Source organism: Rhinolophus hipposideros, assembly GCF_964194185.1.
Source record: "Rhinolophus hipposideros genome assembly, chromosome: 4".
Classification (NCBI taxonomy): domain Eukaryota; kingdom Metazoa; phylum Chordata; class Mammalia; order Chiroptera; family Rhinolophidae; genus Rhinolophus; species Rhinolophus hipposideros.
This window is the reverse complement of record NC_138050.1, coordinates 99051629-99077655: the sequence shown is the minus strand read 5'-3', so window position 1 is coordinate 99077655 and position 26027 is coordinate 99051629. Positions and strand designations below refer to the sequence as shown.

The window sequence follows — 26027 nt, the reverse complement described above, 5'->3', positions numbered from 1 at the left end:
AAACCCACTTGTATGTATACCTGGAGACTTCAACATCACTATCAGTAACTGACAGATCCAGCAGCCTGGAAATCAGGATGCAGCTGAACTGAACAGCACCATCAATCAACTGGATCAAACTGACATTTATAGATACAGAGATAGCAGAACACACGTTCTTCTCATGCTCACATGGAATAGGCACCAATACAGATCACATTCTAGGCTGTAAAACATGCTTTAACAAATCTAAAAGAACAGAAACCACACAAAGTATGCTATCAGAACACATGGAATTAAACTAGAAATCAAAACACAAAGATAGCTGGAAAAATCCCAAAATACTGGATTAAGTAAAACGTAAGTCAAAGTGGAAGGCTCAGGAGTTTAAAAATATTTTGAACTAAATGAAAATGAAAATACAATTTATCAAAGTTTGTGTGATGTGGGAAAAGCAATGCTTAGAGTGAAATTCATAGCAGTGAATGTATGTATTAGAAAGGAAGATCTAGAGTTAATAATCTAAACTTCACCAGAAGAAACCAGAAGAGCAAATTAAATCCAAGGTAAGCAAAATAATAAAAATTAGAGCAGAAATCAATGTGATTAACACAAGAAGTTAATGAAACCAAAAGCCAATTCTTTGAAAAAAATCAATAAAATGATAAACCTCTAACTAGGCTAACCAAGAGAAAGAGAAGACATATTATTCATATTAGGAATGAAAATGAGGCCATCCCTACTTATCTCATGGACATTAAAAGGATAATAAAAGGATACTATGAATTCTGCTAACAAATTAGTAACTTAGATGAAACGAAAGTTTCTTGAAAGACATAGATGATAGAAAGATATACGACCCCTGTGATTATATTTAGGGCCTACTCCAATAATCCAAGATAATCTTCCCATCTCAAAATCACATCTACAAAGTCCCTTGGCCATATAAGGTTTATATAATAAACCTGTGTAACGTATTCACAGGTTTCCTGGATTGGGACATGGATATTTTTGGGCAAGGGAGCCTACCACACAATTTTCAGCCTACCACACAATACCTGCTGAGAATGAAGCAAGAAGGGCAGGCTGAGGAGTGGAGATTTCTTAAAATAAAAGTTGAAGAGACAGCATACGTGAAACCAACAATGACTAATCTATAGGCATTATACTGTGAAATTGGATAATCCTTGCTAGCAGCCTTGGGGTGGCTGAAGAAAAAGTTGAACTCAACCAAAGTTGGAATTTTTTTCTTGGCATATGGGATGGAAGGACAATGGAACAAGGAAGTTATTGACAAGAGTTTTGAAATGATGGAACTATAAAACCAAAGAAAGAGAAGGAAAGAATTAAAGACTGGTGGTAAAGCTAATTGGGAGAAAATCATGGGCGGCTGTGATGAGGTTAAGCAGCTGTGGAAGGACTAACCAAGGGAACAAGTTAAAAGAAACAGGAGATCAGAGTCAGAGTGGCTTGTGTGAACTCACTATTTCAGAAGTAAAAGTTTCCACTGAGGACAGAAAGTGGATGTGGTCAGGGGATTGGTTACTTTGATTAGGATGAAGATGAAAACCATTGAAGCAAGGGCGATCAAGGAACCCAGAGCCCAGCTAAACAGATGCTAAAACCACCCAGAATTTCCGTACGGTTGAGGAAAGGAGTCTGAGTCAGAGAGGTGTATGAATGACAAAGGGGTCTAGCATAGATAGTCCAGTGGCATTAATCTCAAAGAAACACGAGTTTTTGTACAGTAGTGGAAGAGTAATGGGCCAGAAGCAGCGGTCGAGTGAAGATACCACGAACCCTCTCTCCAGATATATAACAAAATAAACAGCCTCCCCTTGAAAGGGCTGCCTGAGTGGAGAGCTCAGCTAAAGTTTTTAGTGAAGGTGGAGAGAGAAAGGGAAATGCTGAGGGCAGAGAGAAGCGTAAAAAACTGTGATAACCGTGGAGTGGAATATTTTCAGAGGATACACTGCAAAGACTACAAGGAAGAAGCCTAGAGAGAGGCTTGACTAAGGAAGAGAAAACAGGAGAAGGGGATGAGAGTGTGGGAGAGGAAAACAAGCCAGAGGGACCTATGCCTTAAGCGGTCACGGAAAGAACGGCAACAGGTCTGCGAAGAGTCTAGTCCCGGCAAATCCTTGGTGGATTAGGAGTGGGATGAGCTTCAAGTATCTCGAGGACTTTCAAATTCAGCAATAACCCAGACAGGATTTCTTTCAAAGACAGTCCTAGCCTCTCATGACTAAAAAAACCAACCATTCCTACATCCGCTGTGGGGTGGACGCATTATATGTGGCTGTAGTTTCACAGGCTAAGGACCAAAACCAACCTACAATGCAACTCAGGTGCTATGAGGACACTTTAGCTACTGAAGGAAAAGAACATTCACTTATCACAATAGTTAACCTAAAATGCAAAGTCACAAAGCACAGCTAAAATATTAACAGAAATTTGTGTTCTAGAACATCTACACATCCAAGGGGAAGGAGGTAGGGCTAGTAGACGTGCCATGGAAAAGAAAATCAGTTCAGCAAACTGTTAAGCACCAAATCTATTAACGAGAAGATCCAGACACCTAAGCTATTTCACAGATTAAACTTAACAGACCTCATTAACTAGCTGCTCAGACGACAGGAGTCACTAGACACTGAAATCATTGTAATTCTTATTTTAAGCTTCATAGTAATCTACACTGTCCTAACATTTTTATGCTACAACATGTTAAAGAACTTAGAGACACACTGACACCAGTCATCTAATTCCCATCTCTTTCTTGTAGCATCTTCCAGATTTTCTATCTCTTAAGATTGCTCCTAAAGTATTTTCTGTAAGGACCTTTGTAAGGTAAATCTTCTGAGGTTTGTATGCTCAAAAATATTTTTACGTTGTCACATTCTAATGCTAATTTGGCTGAATATAAAATTTTAAGTTGCTATTTTTCTCCAATATTTAAAAAAAACACTCGATCTTCTTACATTCGGTAATGTTTTTGAGAAATCTGATGTCAGTCTGATTCATTCCTTTGACAATCTTCCTCTCTGTAGGCTTTTAAAGACTTCTTATTCAGATATTCTTACATTTCACTATAACCAACACTACTCTCTATATGCATACTGTGCTTGATTTTTCTAAACAGTAATTATCACTACCTGATATTATGTCTCTCTCCCACTAGTTCAACTCCATGAGAATAAGCACTTAATTTTGTTCACTACTGTATGCATGTCATACCTAGAACACTGTCTGAAACATAGTAGGTGCTCAATGAATAGACTGATTATGGTTCTCTACCCTCTAGGCTTTGCCCATTAAATTCACTTCTCAAGAAAATCACAAGAAACCTGAAGCAAAATTCTTAAGTTATCACACCATGCCTGGTATTTTTGTGTTTTTTCCTATCTGTTCTGATACACTTGGCAGGATCACACAGGACAAAGGACTTTTTGCTTTTCTATTGAGACAGGAGACTTCTCTAAGTACTTGGTTTTAAGATGCCCCTCCTTTAGGCTTATCTTTATTCCCCTTTACTTTCAGAAATTAAAAGGGCCTCTGCCAAGCTTGGGGGTAGGGTGGAGGGACAAGATACAGCTCTCCTCTCTTACCAAAAAAAGACCCCTGTCTGTATCTCAGGTTTAAGATGTTTATACTTAAAGTGGGATGGGAGTAGGGAGAAGATATACAATCTCTATACACTGACCAATACATCCCTGGATTTTACTAATCCCAACCTCACCTTTTATCCTTCGTTCTTCCATACCTTGAACCTAACTCCTCACATCTCAATATGTATCTGCCCTATAACGCTAAATGATCCCAGTGGGAAACTTTTTAAAGCACTACAGCTAAAAGCACAATTTCCACCTTAGTTATGACGAACTTGCATCTTTGATGCAAATGGCATCTTGCTGAAAGTACCATGACAAATGACATGTTTGCCAGGATATCTAGTGACAAAGATTGCCTAGTTATAAAATTATTAAAACACTAAAAAATACAAGCTGCCGTGGGACCAAAATATACTGCTAGATGATAATTTTTTTATAAACTTGTAAAAATTAAGATGATTAAAAGTTTTTACTCCTGCAAAGAAAAAACATTTCACAAAAATATTTTGATAGTGTGAAGCAATAACACAAACACAAATAAGCAACTGTCTGTGTACAAAATAATTTATTACAGCATTATATGGGTTGGCATTATTTTACAGTTTTCTCTCAACAATTATGAATCTAAAATAACCTAGAGTAAAAGAAAACCATTTTAATTAGAACTGCTCCTCTAAATAAAATCTCCCTTTTTAAATTTATATTTGCCTTAAGGGGAAGTATTAACATTACAGTCATATTTACACAGTTCTGAAAGAAACACTGAATGATTCCATTACTGTTTCTGTACGAGATAGAACAAAAAGCTATCCCCCAAGAAATACTGCCCAACAATACTATGTTTTAATAGTTAAAACTAAGTTTAAATTAGCATTTTGCTGATATGAAAACATACTTAATAGTCAGTGCATGACTATAAGAGTAAGGATGCTTCATTATAACTTGTATTCTGCCCTATTATTACGCTCCTTGAAGCTCATTCCACTCAAACTACTATGTGTTTCCCCGAAAGTAAGACCTAGCCCGACAATCAACTCTAATGCCTTTTGGAGCAAAAATTAATATAAGACCCCGTCTTATAAGACGGGGTCTTATATTAACTTTTGCTCCAAAAGATGCATTACAGCTGATTGTCGGGCTAGGTCTTATTTTTGGGGAAACACGGTAGTTAACATGCAAAGCAATTTAGTCAAGAAAGCATAATTCTTGCCTGTGGGTCTTTAAGACTGAGCTAGAGGAATGCAACAAATTTACCATTGAATTTCAGTGCTGGCGAGGCAAACCCACCCCCACATTCTGAATCGTCTACATAAAACTGGAGTACCCGCAATTCAACAGAAACAATCATTTTCATGGAATCAAAAAGGAAATGATAAATCAGGAAAAAACGAAGGTAGAAGAGCAAACTGAAGTAAATTTTAAAATAAACCTCAATATCTGCCAAAAGGAGTTCCATATTGTTCTTAACATACATCCAGTTAACACTTTAAAACTGATGTGCTTTCATTAAAAAGCAAGAAAATAAACAATAATAAATCAACACGGGATCAAAACACAGATTCTAAAACCAGGATAAAAAATAATAATACAGTGGGGCTGTATACAACTTAGTTTAGTAAGAAGTTATCATATTTATGATACAGAAGTACAGCACCCATCACAATGCTGATAATTCGGAAGTTTAAGAAAACTGTACAAGTATAAACAGATAATTTTAACAGATGTTTATATCTCTTGGCAGAGTCAGATCAAGAACAAAACAAGCTCACAGAATACTCCATTTAAAATTTCTATCCAATTATTTCATTTCATACCTACATTTAAATACACCCTAGGAAAGACACCCTGAGCTGAAGTCAGCTGTGGGTATCCAGGAGTCGGTTTTCTATGGGATTTCAGATTTCATTTGCCAAGACGTCATAGTTAGCAGAGTGGTTTAGGGCGGCAGTATGGCTGCCGACTTCATTCACAGCAGGCAGGAACACAGCTGTGAAAGGAAGCAGGTTGTGACAAGCCATCCTGTATTCTTCATACTGGGAATTACAGCTCCCAAAGCTGCCATCAAGCAGCGCCTCAGAAACCTTTATTAAAGTCTGTTGAAATAAAGAAAAATTACTTTTTAAAAAGTTTGGTTAATAGTCAAAGATGCAATTTATTAATTAACCAAGGGAAAGCCAATAAAGCCTTAGTCTAAAATAACTTCCTGCTAGTAAGTAATCACCTCAAAAAAGGAACATTTTAAAAATCAATTCTGCAAAGCTTTAAAAAGGCAGTAAAATCTAACACTTGAAAAAGTGAATCCCTGAAAGTGTGATCACTAAACGAAAAGTGTTGTTCCAAACCACGGTCCCCACATACTGAGGTTACGATGTGCCAGGCAGGTACTAAGCACTTCAGTGCATCCTTTTATTAACCCTTACACCATCTGTCTGACAGTATTTTCATCCTCACCTTATAAATGAAGAAAAGGAAGCTAAGAGAGGTAACTTTCATAATGTGACAACTCATAACTGTTGGAGCTGCAATGCAAATCCAGGCAAAACCTGGAAGGCCCACGCAACAACTATGCTGTCAGGACACGTTTTGTTAGATCACTCAGAATCCATGAATTTGCAGCCATCAGTCTGTGAAAAATCTTACCTTTACATTTTTATCTTTTATAGTTTCATCCAGTCTAGTAGCAATGGCAATTGCTTTCTCTTGCCTTGACTTGTCCAGAAAATACATCATTTTAGCACCTGAAATACCAAGACATGTCAAAATGAGTGAATCCCTATGTCTAACACTTGATTGGATTTACACTGACCAGTGACTAAAAATATGGTTCCAACTATTTAATCAGCGATAGGCTGGAGCTGGCTGCCCCCCAGCTTGTGGGAGGCAACTGTGACATCTCTTCTCAACTCCCCATTCACTGATAGCTTGGAGCCGCAAGGGGAGTATTTATACCATGTCAAAACACTACAAATCAGGGCTTTCCCTATTACAAAGAGGAAGTTTTTAAACACTTACCAGGAGAACAGATTTAATACCCCCCACCCCAGAAATGATATAACTCAAAATGTAAATACAGGCTACCATTGGCATCCATCAATCATTTCAAATACACGATATCCTAAAATAAAACATCTAAGGGACAATTAGCAGAAGGACAACAGGAAAATATTTACATGTTCACAAAGAAATTAATTAAAAAATAAAACCCAGTTTATCTTTCTCTAATAAATTACACTATCCATAGTTTATGCTCATTTTTCTACTGGGCTTTTTATTAATTTATATTGTTAATTTATAAATGCTCTATTATTAGCTTTTTATCAGTTACATATCTGTGAATATTTTTTCCCAATTGATCTATTGACTATGGTGTTTTTTAATTTTCTTTTTAATCATTCAGCAGATATTTCCTTTTTTAAAGCTTTATTTTTAGCTTTACTTTTAATCACAAAACTTGTACATATCTGATGTAGAAAACTGAAAGAGCACAAATAAAATCAAAATCACTCACAATCACATTAAATGGATACACATAAAATGTTACACCATTTTAGTCATTCTGATTACATAGTAATTCTTAAACTCTGGTAGTAGAGTGAGAACTCCCCTCCCATACTTTTTCTTTTTTCCACACTCTATTGCTTACCTCCAAGATTTTCTTAGTTGTTCTCGGCCATTTGCTCTTTTTAAAAAGTTTTTTTTCAGCTACAATTGACTGGTGTTTTATTTTTATGTAGCAAAAATCATTTTTTCTTTAGAATTTCATAATGCTTCATATAAGGCATTTCCCATAATTACAATACAGAAATGCTTTCTTCCATTATCTTATGTTCTTGAAGAAAAGTTCTTATCTGCCCCTTACTACGAAGAAGTGTTGTAATTTCTCATAGGAATTAACTTTTTTCCATAGATACCAAAACCAAGAAGTTTCCCTTTACAATAAAAAGGCTTAGGTTAAAGTATTTAAATACAGCACACAGCTTAAAGTAGGAGCATAGTTAATGATATACTTTATTTTGTCCCTCATTCCCTTTCCACAATCTTTTGTCCAGTTTGCATTTATACCATCTTGTCATTCTATGAATTTGTATCAACTGTCTAAATTCCTTCCTGTAACAAGGCAGGATATAAATTCTCAAAATACAAAATGTAATAAAAATATATAAAAAATAAAAATCACTCGTAACCACAACACTCAACGACAACCATTAAAAGCTGTGTATACACTTTTAAGCCTTTATCCCATGTGTATTTTTACATAGTTGAGATTATATTTTATGTTAACTCTGCACATATATTAGAAAGTATTTACCCCTGGGTAGTCTGGAGTCAAGACGGCAAAGCAGGTAAACGCTGTGCCTGCCGCGTCCCATGACCACATTAAAATTACAACTAAATAAGAGAACAATCAACTGCGAGAATCATCTGAAGACTAGCTGAACAGAACTCCTATAACCAAGGATATAAAGAACAGGCCACGTCCAGACTGGTATGCTAATGAATAATATCAAGTACTGGCTAACCCTGGCGCTAATCACTTTGATATCCATCTACAAACCTACTACTTTTCCCTATTATTGGGAAAATTTGTTTCCATTCTTTTCCCCGTACTAACACGCAAGTATTTCAGTTAATATCTTTGCATTTAAATTTCAAGCTCTTTCTTTGCTTTAGATTCATTCTTTAAAATCATTCACAACAGTTTCACTATAGCAAAAGACACAGATAATGTGAAGCTCTTGATAACAATGACAAATCGCTTTCCTAAATGGCCGGGCCCATTTACACTGCAGCACCAAAATATAAGACTGCTCACTCGTTAGTTTTAACATATTTTCTCTTTTTCCAAACAAACAAACTTTCCTAATTTGAAAGATCAAAAATGGTATTGTGTTCATTCTTTTTCTCTGATAATTAGTGAGGTTGAACATCTTGCCAAACTTTTTTCTTCATCACATCCTCACTTTTTTCCATAAACATTTTAACCCTGGTAGCTAAACACCAACCTGAAAGTAGATGCTGAAGAGAGGAAGCATTATGTTTGAGAAAATCCTCATTAAAACTTTCCAAATCCTTGTTGAAAAATATTTTCTGCATTTCTTGAGAGAGAACTTTGCTCACAATGTCTGGAAGATTACTATGATTGGACACTATAAAAACAAAACATTTGGAATTTTTAAAAATGTAGGTTGGTCTTTTGAAACAAAATCAATTGAAATACATATTACACTCTATTTTACATAGTAAAAAATAATGTTGCTCCTTTGGAATATATACATTCTAGCTTTAAAATGTACTAGTTTCTAGCCTATCTTTGCTAGCATGTTTAATTTATAAACATGTCTTCATTTAAATATATGTAAACATTATCATTTTTGCTTTACATTGTAAATCTCTTAACGTGAAGCTTAGTGGAAAACAGCTGAATTGTCACATTTGCTTTTACATAAGTATTTCCTTGTTTATACTTACCAGATTTAGAAAATTTAATTAAACATTCATGTAACCATGGGTTATTACTATTGATGGCAAAAGCTCGTTTGACAGATTGCAGCATTAACAGAAACTTGCCTGTGTCAGAAAAAATAATAACATAATCAATATTTATGTATATTTTCTTCACTTTATTTTAGCCTCACTTAAAATCCAGTAATATAATGTTACCTTTCCTATAATATTCCTAAGCAAAATTCAAAGATGACTTTGATTATCAAAGACAACTTTTGACACATCATGAAGAATTGCTTCAGGTAAATAATTCATATGATTGTTCCAACTATGCTTAAAATGGATTTGATCATAATATTCTAACTTATTACCCAGTCAAGTTTTGAGTAGCAACAACAACAACAAAAAGTGATTAAGAGCCTTTGTAGAAAGTTGAAAATTCTAAAAAAACAAAAATAGAGCTAAATGACAAGACTGACTGACTATGGTCAGCAATATAATTAAGGATTAAAAACTCAATTCAAGGAGACCGGACGCTCAGCTGATTAGAGCGTGAGCTCTTTACAACAAGGTTGCCGGTTCAATTCCTGCGTGGGATGGTGGGCTGCGCCCCACCTCCCCAACTAAAGATTGAAAACGGCAACTGGACTTGAAGCTGCGCTGCGCCCTCCACAACTAAACTGAAGAACAATGACTTGGAGCTGATGGGCCCTGGAGAAACACACTGTTCCCCAATATTCCCCAATAAAAAAAATTTTTTTAAAAATTGAATTCAAACCATTACCTTTTCTAAAATATATTTCAAACGCTAATAGATGAGTATCAATGTTATCCGCAACAAGGTTCTTCAGAGGTATAAGGAATTTGATAGCTTCTTCCAATGGATTTTCTATCTATTTTGAAAGAGAAAGAAAAATTTTATTTAAAAAACATCTACACAAGTCAAATTTCTCTCCCAAATTTTACATTAACACATATCTGAAGTAATTTAGATAAGTGTGGGGGAGGAAGAAACTTTTCTCTACCCTCAAGGACAAGTCTGAGACAGATTCACAAGAGAAATGACCAAATTTCATTACATACATACGTATGGGAACCCTGCATACATGAGAGGCTCAAAGACAGAAAGGGAAAATGCAGCAGACACGACATTCTGAGCTAAGGATCACCTTGGGGCTTCAGAGGAAAGGAAGGTTCACTGCATGATGACATGAAGAGCAGACGTTCAGTAATTAGTAGTTTGCCCTGTCATACAGGTAGGTTAAAAAAGGTCATCTCTGATAATCTCTTATTATGGCAAGGCCCCTAATTCAAATTCTTCTAGGTAGCTAAGGGTGTTGGGGCGGGGGCACAGCGGGGAGCAGAAGTTTATATTACACCCACAGGGTCTTGGTTGCCTTTAGGTACATTTTGGGGTGATTTGTTCTGAAGCCCTACAACAGTTCTTTTTATATAACCAAATTAACAAGAAAACATTTTAACATTATAAACAAATTCAAAGCAAATAGTCAATAATTTCTAAAATGGAAATAGTTCTATTTTTTTATTATTATAAAATCAACATAATTTTATAAAAATACAGAAAATTATTCCATAAGCTGAAGGAGATGGTACATCAAGTACTGACAGCCCTCTACAAACATCTAAAGTAAGGAGACAAACATAATTTTATCAAGTAAATGAAAAAAAGTAATGACAAATTTAAAATACTTATACTAGATTCACAGTGAATAAACCAGAAAGCTAAACACTTCCCTAAATAACTAAATCCAGAAGATGAGGTGCTAATTCTTTGTAGCTACAACATACCTAGCAAGATATATACAATGCTTCCACATTTAACAGACAATTATACTGCTGCTACATAACAAATTACCAAAATTTAACGTCTTAAAACACAAATGTGTTACATTGCAGTTCTGTAGGTTAGAAGTCTGACATGGGTGTCGCTGGGCTAAAAATCAAGGTGTCAGCCACGTGGCATTCACTTTTGGAGGCTCTAAGGAAGACTATCTTCCAATGTCTTTTTCAACTTCTCAAGGTTGCCTCCATTCTGTGGCCCATAGCTGCCTCCTTTCCTCTCCTCCCTCCATCTAAGACCAGCAATGGGGCTGGGGGGAGAGTCCTTCTCACACCACTCCTACCTTCTTTCCTTGTCCATTTTTAAGTCCCCCCTTGTAGTTCCATTATGGCCACCTGGATAACCCAGGCTCACCACACTATTTTAAGGCCAGCTAATGACAACCTTAAATTCCATGTGCCACCTTCATTCCCCTTCGCCATGTGAGGTCACACAGTCCCGGGTTCCAGGGCTTAGAATGCAGACCCTTTTGAGGGCCATGAGTCTACCTACCAAAACTACAAGTCTGCACCATATGCATTAGCCAAATTTGCATATTATCATTCAAAAATTGATGTCCTTCATAATGACCATGAAGCATTACACACGGTTTCTGATTTATAGATTTAAATAAACCATGTTTATGGCCAGAACAGAACTAAATAACAAATTTTACCAAATGAAGATAGTAAATTCATCTCACCTTTTCTAATTTTTCAGGTATAAGTTCTTCTTTGAGACCACTGGTTTCTTCTTCTTCTTCATCTCTTTTTTTCTTTTGATTTTTTTGTTGACGTTCCCTTTCCGCATGCTTCCTCTCTTCTTCTAATTTAGCCTTTTTCTGAGCTCTTCTCTGCTTGCTAAGAATTTTCTTCAATTCTTTGGCTGACAGGTTTTCTATGAATATCCAAACACACACAAATTCTGAGTAAATGTTTCCATTTTTATCTCATATTCTTCTGCAATACATACTAATAGTATAGCTTTTTGGGGGGAAGGGGAAAAGACAACTAACAAAAATTTTTAGAAAGTGTATTCCTAATGACTAGCACAAAATTTAGCACACAAAAGGCAACGAGCAAATGCTGCATCAACTGAAATTAACCAATTCTAGCCCAGCTCTGCCTCCTACACAATTCACAACTTCACGCAACATCATCTCTCTCAGTGTCAAGTTTCAAACTGTGTAATTTGGGGCTGATAACACCAACTATGCTCTTGGAGTATTTCAAGGATAAGTAAGACAATGCATATAAACACACTTATGATCTCTTCTTACTATAATACATAAATATTAGGAAGGAAAAATCAGCAACTTGCCTCCAAGTTATTTCTCATATATTCCTAGATATTTACATTTTAGTGAATAAAAACTGTATAAACAGTCTCATTAGCATTATTGTTATTTTCAATAAAGGTACTACAAGTTGTAAGAATAAACATTTTTCCCTAAGGGGCTCAAAGCTATTTTCAGTTACAATTAGGAAAACAAAACCTAGCCGATAGACATTTCTATTTTTCCTGAATTGGCCTTACTGAAGACAAAATAAATAAAAAAAAGACTGCAAGTGATTCCATTAGGGTCATTTAAAAGTATCAGCCATTGGGCGGCCGGATGGGTCAGTTGCTTAGAGCGTGAGCTCTCAATAACAAGGTTGTTGATTCAATTCCCCCATAGAATGGTGGGCTGCGCTCCTTGCAAATGATGACTGAAAATGGAGACTGGACTTAGAGCTGAGGCATGCCCTCCACAACTAGACTGAAGGACGACAACTTGGAGCTGATGGGCTTTGGAGAAACACACTGTCCCTCAATATTCTCCAATAAAATTTATTAAAAAAAAAAAATATATCAGCTATAGAACATCATCCTGCCATGTTTTCCCGTGTCTTCCCCCACTTTTTGGCATATCAGTTATCTAATGTCTTCACCTTCATTTGACAATACACTTTTCTATGTATTGCTTATGTTAACGACATTCTACAATGTAGTGTTCTTTTCAAATCTTTTAAAATAGTTCCTTGTCAGTTACCTGAATTTATTTCTTGTTGTTTGCTTTCATTGGTTAAGGGATTATCATACAATTTCAAGTATATTTCAATTGCTGATCTAGCAGCCTTGAAATAGAAGGCATGTCTTCTAAGTACATCTTCTAATCTCAGAAGGTCAACGTAGGCACGAAGGGTCATCTTTCTCATGCAGTATGTATGGAAGTCAAATTGATCATCGGTTATCTCAAAAAAATGCTTGAAAACAAAACCACAAAATTATCTCTTACATTTTGTCAATAATGTCTACCTTTGAAAAGAAAATCATAAAAAGTCCAAAAAGAACATTTTTAACAGTCGCAATTTCACTTAGTTGCCCTCTCTGGTGTTCAACACTACGAAAGACATTAAGTTCTTCTTTGTATAGAAGTTAAGATTCTCTTCCTACAATCCATGCTCATTCCCTAGAAATCATGTTTTTTGACACTCAATTTCTATGTTATTAAGTAAATCAAATGATCCGATTATCTTTAAGCCTGGGAATTAGTACATATTGATATTTTAGTTTTAATGAAATATTTCTCCTCAGTAGTCCCCCAAAATCAGCATGGCAGTTAAACAGAAATCTGCCTGAAGACTAAATATATATTATGGGTTCACACAAAACGTTTACAAATCAGACTTCTCTAGTCAACTATGAGCTGTCCAAGGACAAGCCTTGCCATGCCTGTCCCCACTGCCTGGTACAGGGTCTACCTAACAGCAGACATTCAATAAGCACAGAATCCGCCAACTCAAGAGATCAGAAACTTATCAGGCACGTCACACCTCTTAATTACCTAGAGCCTCGATTATTTAAGTTAGGAATAAAGATATCTATACAGCCAATTTCATTAAGGTTGTTAAATGATCAAAGAACATACTGTAAAGTTCGTTTTCAACTATAAACTTCTATACTCAAGCACAGCATTATGGTTTTCTCTCACTCTCACTCTATAAGCTACCATTAAATCTACCTACAATTCATTTTAGCAAAAGCTCTTAGTCTGAAGTCGGTGTATAAACAAGCATAACATTTTCCCAAGGGAAGAGCTCAAGGCTTTCATCCCGATTCTCAAAGGGTCCATGACTCCCGCGAAGTTTAAGAACTAATCCCTTACTTACATAGAAAGATTAACACCCTACAAAACAATTTCCATTTTTATTTTCTTCTCTACACGTATCTCTACCTGTTCTTTATTTTCTCCTACTTTAGCTTCTCCAAAAACATATAGAAAAATGAATTCTCCAATACACCAATATAGACGAAGCTTTTCTACCACTCCATCTTCCCTCTGTCCTGGGGCCTAGTAAATCACTATGCAGAGGACAAATTAGTAAGTATCCATATCACTTGTTAATTGCAGTTGTCTTGGTAGTTAGAAACACACTATATACACAGAATTACATTAAGTACCTGAGACTTTAAGGGAAGAATTCTAAAATAAGAAGAATAAAAGTACACAGTATGGAGGGAAAGAAATAGGGAGGGGGAAAAAGAACACATTAACTTATATTTAATACTTCAAGAATCATGCTTTAATGATGTTGTATCTAAAAATTGCATTCCTCCCATTAGTAAGACAAATCAATTCATAAATAACAAGCGTGGTTTTTTTTTTAATCAAGAATTACAATATTTCATAAACTTGTTCTTCGTCTTTCTTAATGTCAACCAAGTTATATCTAGCACCATAAGATTATCTTAAAATTCAATACAACTGACTAAGGAAAATGGCAGTGCCAAAATCATGGAGATAAAACATATAAGAGATTACAGGACCTTTTTTTGGCTGAGAAATATTTATGTGTAAAAAGGCAGACACGACTCAAGAGATATTCCTAGCAGCATCTGTAAACAGATTTTAAGTCAAATCCCTGAGGGAGCCTTATGGAACCACAAACATCTAAGCCGCCTCTTTATCAGTAACAGCCCACAGGCTGCCTCTCTCCAGTTAATGTCTTCCGTAAATAGGGTGACCAGCTTATCCACTTTGCCTGAGGCTTCCACAAACCTGGATGTTGATCACTCTACAATAAGCTAATGGCGGTGGACCAGATATGGCTAGATTAAATTAGAAAACGTAGGGTACTACAAAATCATTTTGCTTTTGGAAGAAATGACGTATTACAGAATCCTACTTAAAAACAACTAAATAATCTTAAGTTGATTTCCTATTTTTTAACTTTTTATTTTGGAATAATTATAGATACAAAAAAGTTGCAAAGGCAGTATAAAGATGTTCTGTATACGCTTCCCTCAGTTTCCCCCCAAGCCTACATCCTACATAATGATAGCACAATTATCAAAATCAAAAGACTGACACTGGTACAACCTGTGTGTACAGCTCCATGTGACTTTATCATGTGTAGATTCCAGTAACCACCCCCACAATCAAGATACAGAACTGTTCTGTTACCACAAAGATCTCGCTTGTACACCTTAGGGTGACTTTTAAGTCTTCAAATTTATAAAACATAAAAATATACTAGATAACACAAACAGGTAAAATTAGTTTCCCTGCACTTGGGCCAGACGTGAACATGACCAGCTAGCTCACTACAGAAACTAGGTATCTAGATTTTAAGACACCGCCCAGGCCCTTAACTCAGTGTTCCCCTCATCACAAAGACTTAACTAGTTCTCTCTTCTTCTGGGGGGGGCGGGGGGTGGGGAGTCATGCAGGAATTGCTTAAGGTGTCAAAATTAGGCTTGAATCAAAGACAAGTCAAAAAGGAATTAAGAAATGTTCACAGCTTAAGAGTGAGGTTTTTTTTAGGAATTCCCTATCAGGCCCTCTCTTCTGACCCAGATTCACCCATCCATTCCTTCTCAGTTACTGGAGTACATTAACACGATCTCATACACAAAAATAAAACGAAAATTTCTGGACTTAAAAAATCGTAATAACTAGACCAAAGAGGGTAATAAGCCACCTCTATTTCCTTTATAGAGACTCTCTCATTACAAAGCATGTGTTAATTTGATAAAAGATTAAGATGAACTAGAAGATAAAGTTATAAACTTCCCATGGTTTTGAGCTATCAGAAACTTTACATCTTATCAAAAAGTTTTTGAAAAATGTATTGTTGCTCTGTTTCAGATATAAATCAGCACACTAAAATAATGAGAAACCTGAAGGGGAGAGGGAATAAAACTCAATTCTTGAAAGATAAAGTAGTTTAAACTCTTATTCTGAACATAAATTTATGTCCAATATTTTAAACACTGTTGTTTTGTTTTGAGTAAACCTCAAGTTCTAAACATACAATTGAGTTGGACTACATAACTTATACATGTAATCCTAAAATCCCGGGGGGGGGAGGGCGGCAAGATAAAGACAGAAGAAGTATTATACCAGGCCATTCCAGAATTCTCCCATTTCAAATCCAATTACTAACAGTTCACAGCAATGTGTCTTAGCTGAAACTGTCTTCAATGAAAGAATTTTGGAAGGAGTACTTGAAAGCAGAAGCCGTAAGCTCTTATTTGAACTTATTTCTCTATCACTGACCTCCCATTTAGAAGGTAAACTGAAAAGTTGTTTTTCTGAAAGGTGCTTGTTTCTTTACTAAAATATTCGAACTCAGGCACAAAAATAACTCATGCAGATACCTATTATAATAAATCTTTTAATTCAGTAATTACTCCTAAAACCTTATAATTATATCAAGAATTTTCTTAGATTACGTTAATTTTATTAGAAACCAATTTTAGAAGCATTAATCAGTCAGCAAATATTTAATATCCTACTTGTACTAAGCTCTCACATTTCTACTTATAATCACTAGATGAGTTAAGTTTGATTTACTTTTAGTATGAATTATTTCACTCTATAAAGACTAACTTAAAAATAACATAATAGGCTCTTTTCTTATTTGTTTCTATCTAATCTTAAGCTCCGACAGCAAACGCTAAATATAGTGAAGAGTTTACCAATAATTATGTAACATGTCCAGACAGTGACAATTTCTGCCATGTTTTAATCTCTGATAACCAATGATTTCCTGTAATTTTTTTCTTTTAAAAAGTACTTTCTACCAGTCAAGTACTTGACTGGTAGAACTAGAAGTACAGTTTCTAGTTCAATTTCTAGTTCAATTTCTTGAACTAGAAGTACAATTGACTCTTGAACATAGGTTTTTTAATTTTAAAAAATCTGCATACAAGTGGACCTGTGTAGTACAAGCCCATGTTGTTCATTGGGAATCTGCATCTCCAGAGCAGACTGTAGTTATATATTAGGATTTTCAATGGCACAGGGGTTGGCACCTGAACCCCTGTGTTGTTCAAGGATCAAATGGAATTTATCTGACATTACAGACTTTTATCTCATGTTAGCCCAAATTACTAAAACTAAAGAGAAGCATAATTTAAATGAAAGTAATGGAATAGCTATTGATCATACTCTAACAATCTTCAAAAATATTAAAAAGCATAAAGTAATATAGCTATTCATGTTAGGAGAACGGGATTTAAGCTGGAGAAGTTCACAATTATAATGATTTGAAGGATGCTCAAATTTCACTGTCACAGAAAATCATAAATTTCCAGATATGGTCTTGCTGGAATTACTGATTCATAAGCACCTAGCAGCGTCTTCATTCAGGAAACAATCTGTAGCCCACCAAGAATGTCCTGGCTAACAAAAATGCATCGTTTTCCTAGTAGCAAACAGAATGTTTTGAAAGTGATGGTCATCTAGGAGCTATCGATAAGAGCTTGCTTTACTTGTACTAAGTACTTGCTTTACTTGTACTTGCTTTACTTGCAATGCTTGGGTATTGCCTGAGTAGTTCACTTATCATCCAAGGGCTTTATATTTTACAAGGAGAAGATGACAAGGATTTTCCCCAGAGATATAGCCATCAAGCCCAGGTTTAAAAAAGAAAAAGAACAACCATAAAACAAAGCAAAAACTAGGTTATTGGTAAAAGGGCTCAGGTATAACCCTAGTTCCAGTTCCCATCAAAAGCCACCCCCTAAGATTTCGTCTTTCTCCTGGGCAACCTCAGAAGTTTCACATGGGAAAAAGGCCAAAGTGACTGCTGGAGTGCAGACATCAGGCTCACCTGACTACGACGCCTGCGGTTTTATACTGCGTCAGCATGGGAACAGTGGTGCCGAGTGCCCCAACTGAGGGCTGCTGAGGACTGCCTCAGGGGTGCATTTGTGGCTCTTTTCCTCCTGTTGTCCATTTGGAAGGAGAGTGCTTCAGAGATGACAAAGAACAGGAAAACAAAAATTCACACAAAGGAAAAGAAAAGGCCCCTCACTAAGGCACATCACACACATAATCCTAAAAGCAAGTGATAACATAAGCCTGCAAACCAGTCATAGACTGCTGTACAAAGCACTGAGGTGAAACAAATATCCTGGGAAGACAAACTGGAGAGAGGCTGACTACTGAGCAGATCCTGACATAAAGGGGAAAGAGGTGGCCGTCAGCTTGTGTATCCTTCCAGGCAGGTGATGAAAATCACATAATGGCCCGATTAGGGAACAGAAATTTTGAATATATATTACTAACTGCCATAATGGCTTACTAACTTACTAACTTTTCCTTCTTCCTTCAGACAAAAATATGGAGAGAAGTTGCAATAACCATTTGAAGATCAAAAGAAGGTAATCATTTGTTCACAACCTCTGCATGTTTGAAAGGCTAAACATCAAGAATTTTTTCACAACGAAGTTTCCAAAGTAGATAAAAGAGGTAGATGATCCCGTGTAGAAATCTACCTGCTTTTTTCATCACCTTACAGGAGAAAAATAAAGTCAAAATTCTATCAACTTACCCTTTCCACTTCATGGCACTTTTTCAGTGCATCCCCGTATCTCCCCAAACGCTGATAAGCTGAAATGCACTCTGTCTGAAACCACATACATTGCATTTCATTTAGATTTTCCATGGCAGATGTTCCTTCCTGAAATGGAACCATTCATAAAAATAAGCAGCAAACAATAAAAGAGATCCTAAAATAATCTCATTTTCTGTTACAACTATAGCTACAAATATTATTAACAATAAACAGCAATTAACAAATATATCGGGCCAGCCCGATGGCTCAGGTGGTTGGAGCGCCATGCTCCTAACGCCGAGGTCGCTGATTTGATTCCCACATGGGCCAGTGAGCTGCGCTCTCTACAGCTAAAATTGTGAACAACTGCTCTCCCTGGAGCTGGGCTGCCGTGAGCAGCAGGAGGAACGATGAGTTGCTGTGTGCTGCCAGGAGCGGCGGGTGGCCAGTGTGAGTGGCTGGCAGCGAGCGTGAGCGGCCTGCAGCTAGCAAGAGCTGCCGTGAGTGGCCAACTGGCAACCGACTGCCTCGGGGGGGTGGGAGGGGAGCAAGGCTCATAATACCAGCATGGGCCAGGGAGCTGTGTCCTACACAACTAGACTGAGAAACAACAGCTTGAACCAGAGTGGGGGTAGGGGGAGGCGGGGGGGGGGGGGGGAACCTCTACACCATGCATCAGTAACTGTGTATAAAAATTCTAAACTTGTGAAAAATCTGCAAGAAGGAAATATGAGCACTTCATTCACTTATTAGCAAGCAGATACAAACTGATTATTCGAGGTCATTAGCAATTTTCCTCCCCAGCTCACTGTTTTCCACACGCCCGGCCAATGAACCAGTGGGGATGCACTGAACACACTCTCAAAACAGCGCGGCACCTTGTCACGAGTAGATGACTAAGAGCAAGTGTGACCGGCTGGCTGAGCCACAGATGCTGGTGACTACTCTCAAACACCCAACCTTTCTCCTCCTTTCCTCCTGTGCCTTTTCAACACACCCCAGTTGTCTGTGGTTTGATTGGGGTATGGGATGGGTGTAGGTGTGTGTGTTAATCACTGGACTTGTTTAACTTAAGAAGTTTTGTGTACTCTTTTTTTTAATTTACTGGGGTGACAAGGGTTAGCAAAATTACAAGGTGTGGATCAAACAATATGGTGAATGTTTAAATAAAAAAATTTATTACAGTAAAAGACACATTGTCGCCAATCCCTCTCAAAATACTCCCCCCCTCGCTTTGAACACACTTATCATCATTCTTGCAGTATCATCATTCTGAAGCAGTTCTGGAAGTCCTCTTTCATGAGGGTCTTTAGTTGGGCTGTCGTGGCTGCCTCCAAGTCCTGAATCATTTTGACTTTGGAGAAGAGCTAGCAGTGGCATGGTGCTAGATGCAGTGAATAAGGTGGATGAGGACACACCATGTTTGTAACAGAAATTGCCGTAGTCGGTCATCAAAATGGCGGCGTGAGGTGAGCCTCTGTAACGCTCCCATGGAATTTACAACGAATCGGACAACAATAACTCCACAAAGGACTCCTTGCACAGCAGACAGGCAAGACGAAGAGGCCGACTACTGAATTCACCTCCAGGTGGGTGAATCGCGCGAGCGGGGGAGGAGGGAGAGGAGAAGTGCGGAGACGGAGCCGCGCAGGCGCAGGACGCAGACCTAGCTCAGTGCTCGGAGCCCGCTGCTCCCGGAACTACTGCAGCTGCGGGAGAGGGAAGGACTCAGACTGCTAGGGCTCCGCTACGGCCCACAGGGCTGAGGGGGCAGCATATAACACGGCTGAACCCAACGCTCACGGCAGAGACCTCGGAGAAAAGGCTGAGGGAAGAGGGCTGAAAACGGTGGTTTAAGCCCTCACTGCCGAGCGGAGAACGGAAGCCTTAGGCACGGAGGCTAGCCGCCCCCTCCCTACCCGCCCAGAGCTCGCCCCGCCCCCACCTGCCCGGTGCTAGAAGCGATAAATTAGCAGTGTCGGATCAAAGGGCAGAATATTTGCTGTTCTGAGAACTGTGGACCGCAGACACAGATTCGCAGCCCAACTAGTTCCAGCAAAGGGGAGGGAGCTGTGGAAGCAGGACCGGCTGTGGTGGTGGTCGCCGCCATTGCTCTGGGCCACCTCTCACAACTCACCCCGCCCCTGGCCCCACCTATCTGGGCGGATCCCTGCAGGAGTAAACAGAACTGCTGAAACAAACGGGCTCTGAACCTGCTGCAGAAAGAGCTTTGGAACTTCAAAAGTCCTCTGCATACCCAAAGGGACACTGCGCCCTGTGACCCAGGCGATCTGTTAACAGAGGAGAAGCCCTTTTCCCAGGGAATCCCCCCATCGAGTGAGAAGCTAGAATAGTGCAGACAAAACACAGCACTACTGTGTGACAGAGGAAAAAAAAGGCTGCAGTTGGAGAGAAAATAAAACATTCTACCAACAAGTACTGGAAAACAAAAGAAAGACTTCTTCCTATCAACCTGTTGCAGAAGCCACTCCTGTAGATGTCTAGGAAGAGAAATAATAAATCAGTAATTGCCATGAATAACCAAGGCAAAAAGACAGCTCAGAAAGAAAGTGAAAAGTCTCCAGAAAAGAACTTAAAGATATGGAAATATGTGACTTAAATGACAGAGAATTCAAGATTGCAGTTCTGAAAAAACTCAACGAGATGCAAGAAAACACAGAAAGGCAGTTTAATGAACTCAGAAACACAATCAAAGAACATGAGCATTTTACGAAAGAGACTGAAATTTTGAAAAAGAACCAAATAGAATTTCTGAAGATTAAGAACTCAATAGAAGAAATGAAGAATAAAATAACCAGCTTAGGTAGTAGAGTTGACCAGATGGAGGAAAGAATCAGTGACATCGAAGATAGAAACTTGGAAATTACACAGATGGAAGAAGAAAGAGACTTGAAACTTAAAAGAAATGAAAGAACTCTACAAGAACTTTCTGACTCCATCAGAAAGAGCAATATAAGAATAATGGGCATACCAGAAGAAGAAAGAGAGAAGGGAACAGAGAATATACTCAAAGAAATTGTTGATGGGAACTTCCCAAACTTGTGGACAGAAATTGCCATGCCAGAAGCGTTGTGTGACATGGAGCCTTTCCGTTGAGATCACAAAATACAGGGAATGCTGCTGCCAAGTGCCATCCAACAGAAAGGCAGGGATCTCCAATACAATAAGCGGGGCGTTGAACCTTAGTCACAGTGTGTGACAAGTTTCAACTTGTTTGGTGCAGTCAGTCGGGTGTGAGCTAAGGATGAGAGAAGGTGTGTTTTAAAGTGTGCAGTAAATCATCCTCCATCATGACAACTATCCGTGTCACACATCACTTCTGGTACACGACAATTTCTGTCAAACAAAAACTTTACGGTGTGTCCTCATCCGTCTTATTTTCCGGATCTGGAACCGTGCAACTTCTGGCTCTTCCCCAAAGTAACGTGACGATGAAAGGTGAACATTTTGAATCAATCCAGGACATCCTGGCAGCCATGACAGCACAACTAAAGACACTCACAAAAGAGGACTTCCAGAACTGCTTCAGAAAGTGGCGAGAACGATGGGAGAAGTGTGTTCAAAGAAAGGGGATTAATGGCAATGTGCCTTTTACTGTAATAATATTTTTTAAACATTTCACCATTTTTTTTATCATACCTCGTACAGAGGTTTCAAGTGTACATTTCTATAATTACACTTTACTTCTAATCTCTACCTTGGCCTTCCAGGTAGTACTTTTCTCTACAAACATCACTGCTTTTGTATCTACAGTCGCACTTCCTTCTAACCTTCAAAATTATGATGTAGTAGGAAGGGCATTGAAGAGTTTGAATGCCAGCACTATTTACTCTGTGAAAGATGATTCAGGTAACCTCTTCAGAGCCTCAACCATCTTGCTGTAAAATGTCAGACAAACACATGACAAAATGCTACAAAATGCATAAAGAATGTTACCATTTTCCTAAATTTTTTCTCCTGATATTCACCATTCTTGCTAATACTTTTCCCCAACATTAAGTATGTCTGCCACTTTGCATCTGCTGTTCATCCTACAGCATCTGAGTTTTATTAACACTAGTCATTGTAGTTTCTGCTCCTATGACAATCCTAATGCCTGGATTTTAAAGTCAGAGACACACTAGAATCATGACTCCAAATAAACGACTAGCTGGGTGATCTCCAGCTGGCACAGTACTTGACCTTTCTAAACATTTCCTTAACTGTAATATGAGGGTAATGATATCATAGGGTTGTTAAGACTAAATGACACCATGTATGTAAAGTACTTAACTCAATGCTTAATAATTGTTAAAACCAGTTTTCTGTTTCTTCTTACAAACGGTACACAAATTATTAGCATTACTGTAAATATCAGAAAGTAAAAGGCAGGTTCAGATGAAAAAGCCCCTTTCATGATGAGAAAGAAACAACACATAGTCTATAGGTAATGGCCCTAATGAAAAATTAAATAGGTAAGACACATTTAATTTTCATTAAAAGCCACTACCTACAGACCATTTCTTGTTTCTTTCCCATCAGAAAAATACACGATATTTCATAAATATATTTGTCATATATATGTGCATGTATGTAAGACATACTATTTGTCAATACCTAGTAATGTCAGACTTAAATTTCTTAAATTTGATGGGTACAAAATATCTTATAATTTCCCTAATAACTTATGAAGACGTCTTTTTTCGCCATTCCATTTTCTACTTCAGTGAACTATTCATGTCCTTTGCCCATTCTTGTATTGTCTTGTCTTTACTGAGTTGTGTGTGTGTGTGTATGTTTCTATGACATCATTCTTGTGAGTAGTTAAATTTCCATAATAAAAGTTCAAGCTATTCTGTGGCTTTTAAATTATAAGGGGTTTCCATTAATAACCACACACAACTAGAAACTAGTTAACATTTAAGGAAGGTGATACACTGGTGCTGTAGTAGCAATAATTAGTATCACAGAGGACAGTGGCAATTTATTTTCATCCTAAATAGCTTACCTGCAAACACCAGCACTAAAGGCTCCTGTTTCTATGTAATGAGCACTTGGAAATATAAATTACTTATTTCAAAGTATCTTAATTAAAACTTGGAAAACAAACTTGCAACAATGGTTTCCTCATTATGCCTCTGTCATATTCAATGTGTGTTAAGTAACTTTCAGTGAATTCTTTGGAGTACATTATAAATTCTTTTTTCATTATATGGGTTGGAAATATATTCTCCAATTCTATGGTTTATCTTCTGCCTATGCTTATGGTCATTTTTGTTACATGTTATCTTTAATTTTAACATAGCCAAGTGTATCAATTTTACTCCTGTACTTTATGGTTTTGGTGTCTTAAGGGATGTTTCCTCAAGTCCTAAAGATAAATTTCTATACTTTCTTCTAGAAGTTTGAAAGGTTTGCTTTCCATACTTAGAATTTTACCTGGAAATGATTTGTGTGCAGCATAAGAAAGTTATTTGACTGTCTCAGCAATATTTTTTCATCTCTGACTCTTAAAACACCTCTGGCTATATACCAAGTTTCCAAATATACATTAATCTGTTTCTGACCTTTCTATTCTGTTCCATTAGTCTACTTGTATTTTTAACCACAAACATGTATTATTCTTATAATGTAACAAAGTCAATGTAGAAAATAATATGAAAAGATGGTGAAGGACAGAAAGGAAAAGAACAAACATTTAGCCTAATAATTTCAGAGAACTTAAATTCTCGAATGTCATAGACCAGTAGTCCATGGACATTAGTTCTACACAGAAAAGGTTCTATGAGCAATTCTGAAGTAAAATACTATAAAAGAAAAATTAAACAGTAGTCACAAATCGCTAGTGAGACAAAAGAAGTGTAAATCGAGTATTACACATATTCACTGACATATGGCAGTGCTTATTTCTGTATAAAGCTATTTGACTCCTGCCATTGCTTTTAACCATCCCCCACCAGAAGCACATGCACACACACACTCAACCACAGTAAGAAACCATACTTAGGATGTGAGCTAAATGGTATTCAAAAATAATAATAATAAATAATAATAAAATAACAAAAATGAATTCTTAACTTCAGTGGCAAACTTTACAAGTCACCACAGAACTTCAGTTTCATTTTACTAAGTCAGGCAAGTACATGCTATTTCCTACCCTTGTGAACTTGGAGCACATTTCCTCTGCTTCTTTTATCATATTTGCTCGAAGCATATATTTTGCACATTTGGAATTGATGAATCGATCGGCCGTGTCTAAAGACTGTGCTTCATCCATCCACTTTGCAGCTTCTCTAAGATTACCTATATGCTTTAAAAGATGAAAGTATTAAAGAAATTACAGTTATGTTTAAAAAAATATGGATGCAATATCAATGGTAAAAGCTTATAAAGACAAATTAGAAATTTGTACCATTTCTGTAAAATTTATCTAGAAATCTTAAGATAAATTAAAATTCACATTTTACTAAGAGCTTAATCAGATGATTAACACTGATTACAAAACTATGTAACCTAAAACTCTTTAGGATTATTACAGTATTAGAAATAGATTATCAGGGTGCCATAAAAGTTATTTCTACACAGAAATAACTCTGAGGATTCTTAAGGTGGCCAAATTCTTCAACTACTCAAAAACCATGACTAGAATATTACCTTGTAAATTTTTGCTTTCATATAGAATAATTCTATTAGAGTTGGGGTACTAGCAATTGCAGCATTAATATAATCCAAAGCCAATGAGTATTGCCCAAGTTTGTCAAAGTGCTGTGCCAGGAAATACTGAACCCAGAGTAGTGTTGTTGGCGGTTCCTTCTCCCCATTTTCTGCAATCAAACAAATATAAAATTATTATAGGGAAGAAAACAAAGTAAAGAATATCACATATTTTGTCTCCTACAAAGCATAATGAAATAATTATTACAATAATAAACAGTAAAAACCCAGCAAAAATGACCTATGTGAACAGAAAGAGGTATGACTTCATGCCATCAAGTTCAAAAAGTGGCAGCCAAGCAGAAAAACAAGATGTTAATTTCATCGGCATCTATCCCCCCCTTCCCCCCCACCTCAGGGGAAATGAGGGAGATCAGTCTATGAATTCTCAGGCTAAGGGCATAAGGTAGCAGGTCCAGCAGGTCAAGGAAAACAGCTTGGAGAGAAGACAAGTCTAACCACCACCACAAGATTACCAAAAGGCAAGAAGCACCAGGGCGGAGCACTGGCCAGCCTCAACACTCAAAAGTTGAAGGGTATGAAGACAATACATGCCTGACAGAAGTAATCCTTTGTGACAATGGCAGTCACATACAATCAGCTGAGCTCTAGCCT

General features: G+C 37.2%; 1 protein-coding gene across 4 annotated transcripts in view; it reads right to left on the bottom strand.

Moving 5' to 3' along the window:
- Positions 1-4133: 4133 nt before the first annotated feature.
- NAA16 (N-alpha-acetyltransferase 16, NatA auxiliary subunit) overlaps positions 4134-26027 on the bottom strand; it is a 56757-nt gene continuing 34863 nt past the window's right edge. For 3 of the 4 annotated variants that reach the window (XM_081046875.1, XM_081046874.1, XM_081046876.1), the window contains 10 exons: positions 25353-25522; positions 24856-25008; positions 18696-18824; positions 12905-13118; positions 11576-11769; positions 9817-9925; positions 9057-9155; positions 8591-8734; positions 6228-6325; positions 4134-5680 (listed from right to left, as the gene is read on the bottom strand). In XM_081046875.1, coding sequence (XP_080903001.1) covers positions 5483-5680; positions 6228-6325; positions 8591-8734; positions 9057-9155; positions 9817-9925; positions 11576-11769; positions 12905-13118; positions 18696-18824; positions 24856-25008; positions 25353-25522 — 1508 coding nt within the window. In that variant the 3' untranslated portion in view covers positions 4134-5482. Of the gene's footprint in view, positions 5681-6227; positions 6326-8590; positions 8735-9056; positions 9156-9816; positions 9926-11575; positions 11770-12904; positions 13119-17972; positions 18113-18695; positions 18825-24855; positions 25009-25352; positions 25523-26027 lie in introns of those variants that run through there. The other variant, XR_013993237.1, reaches the window with a different exon arrangement.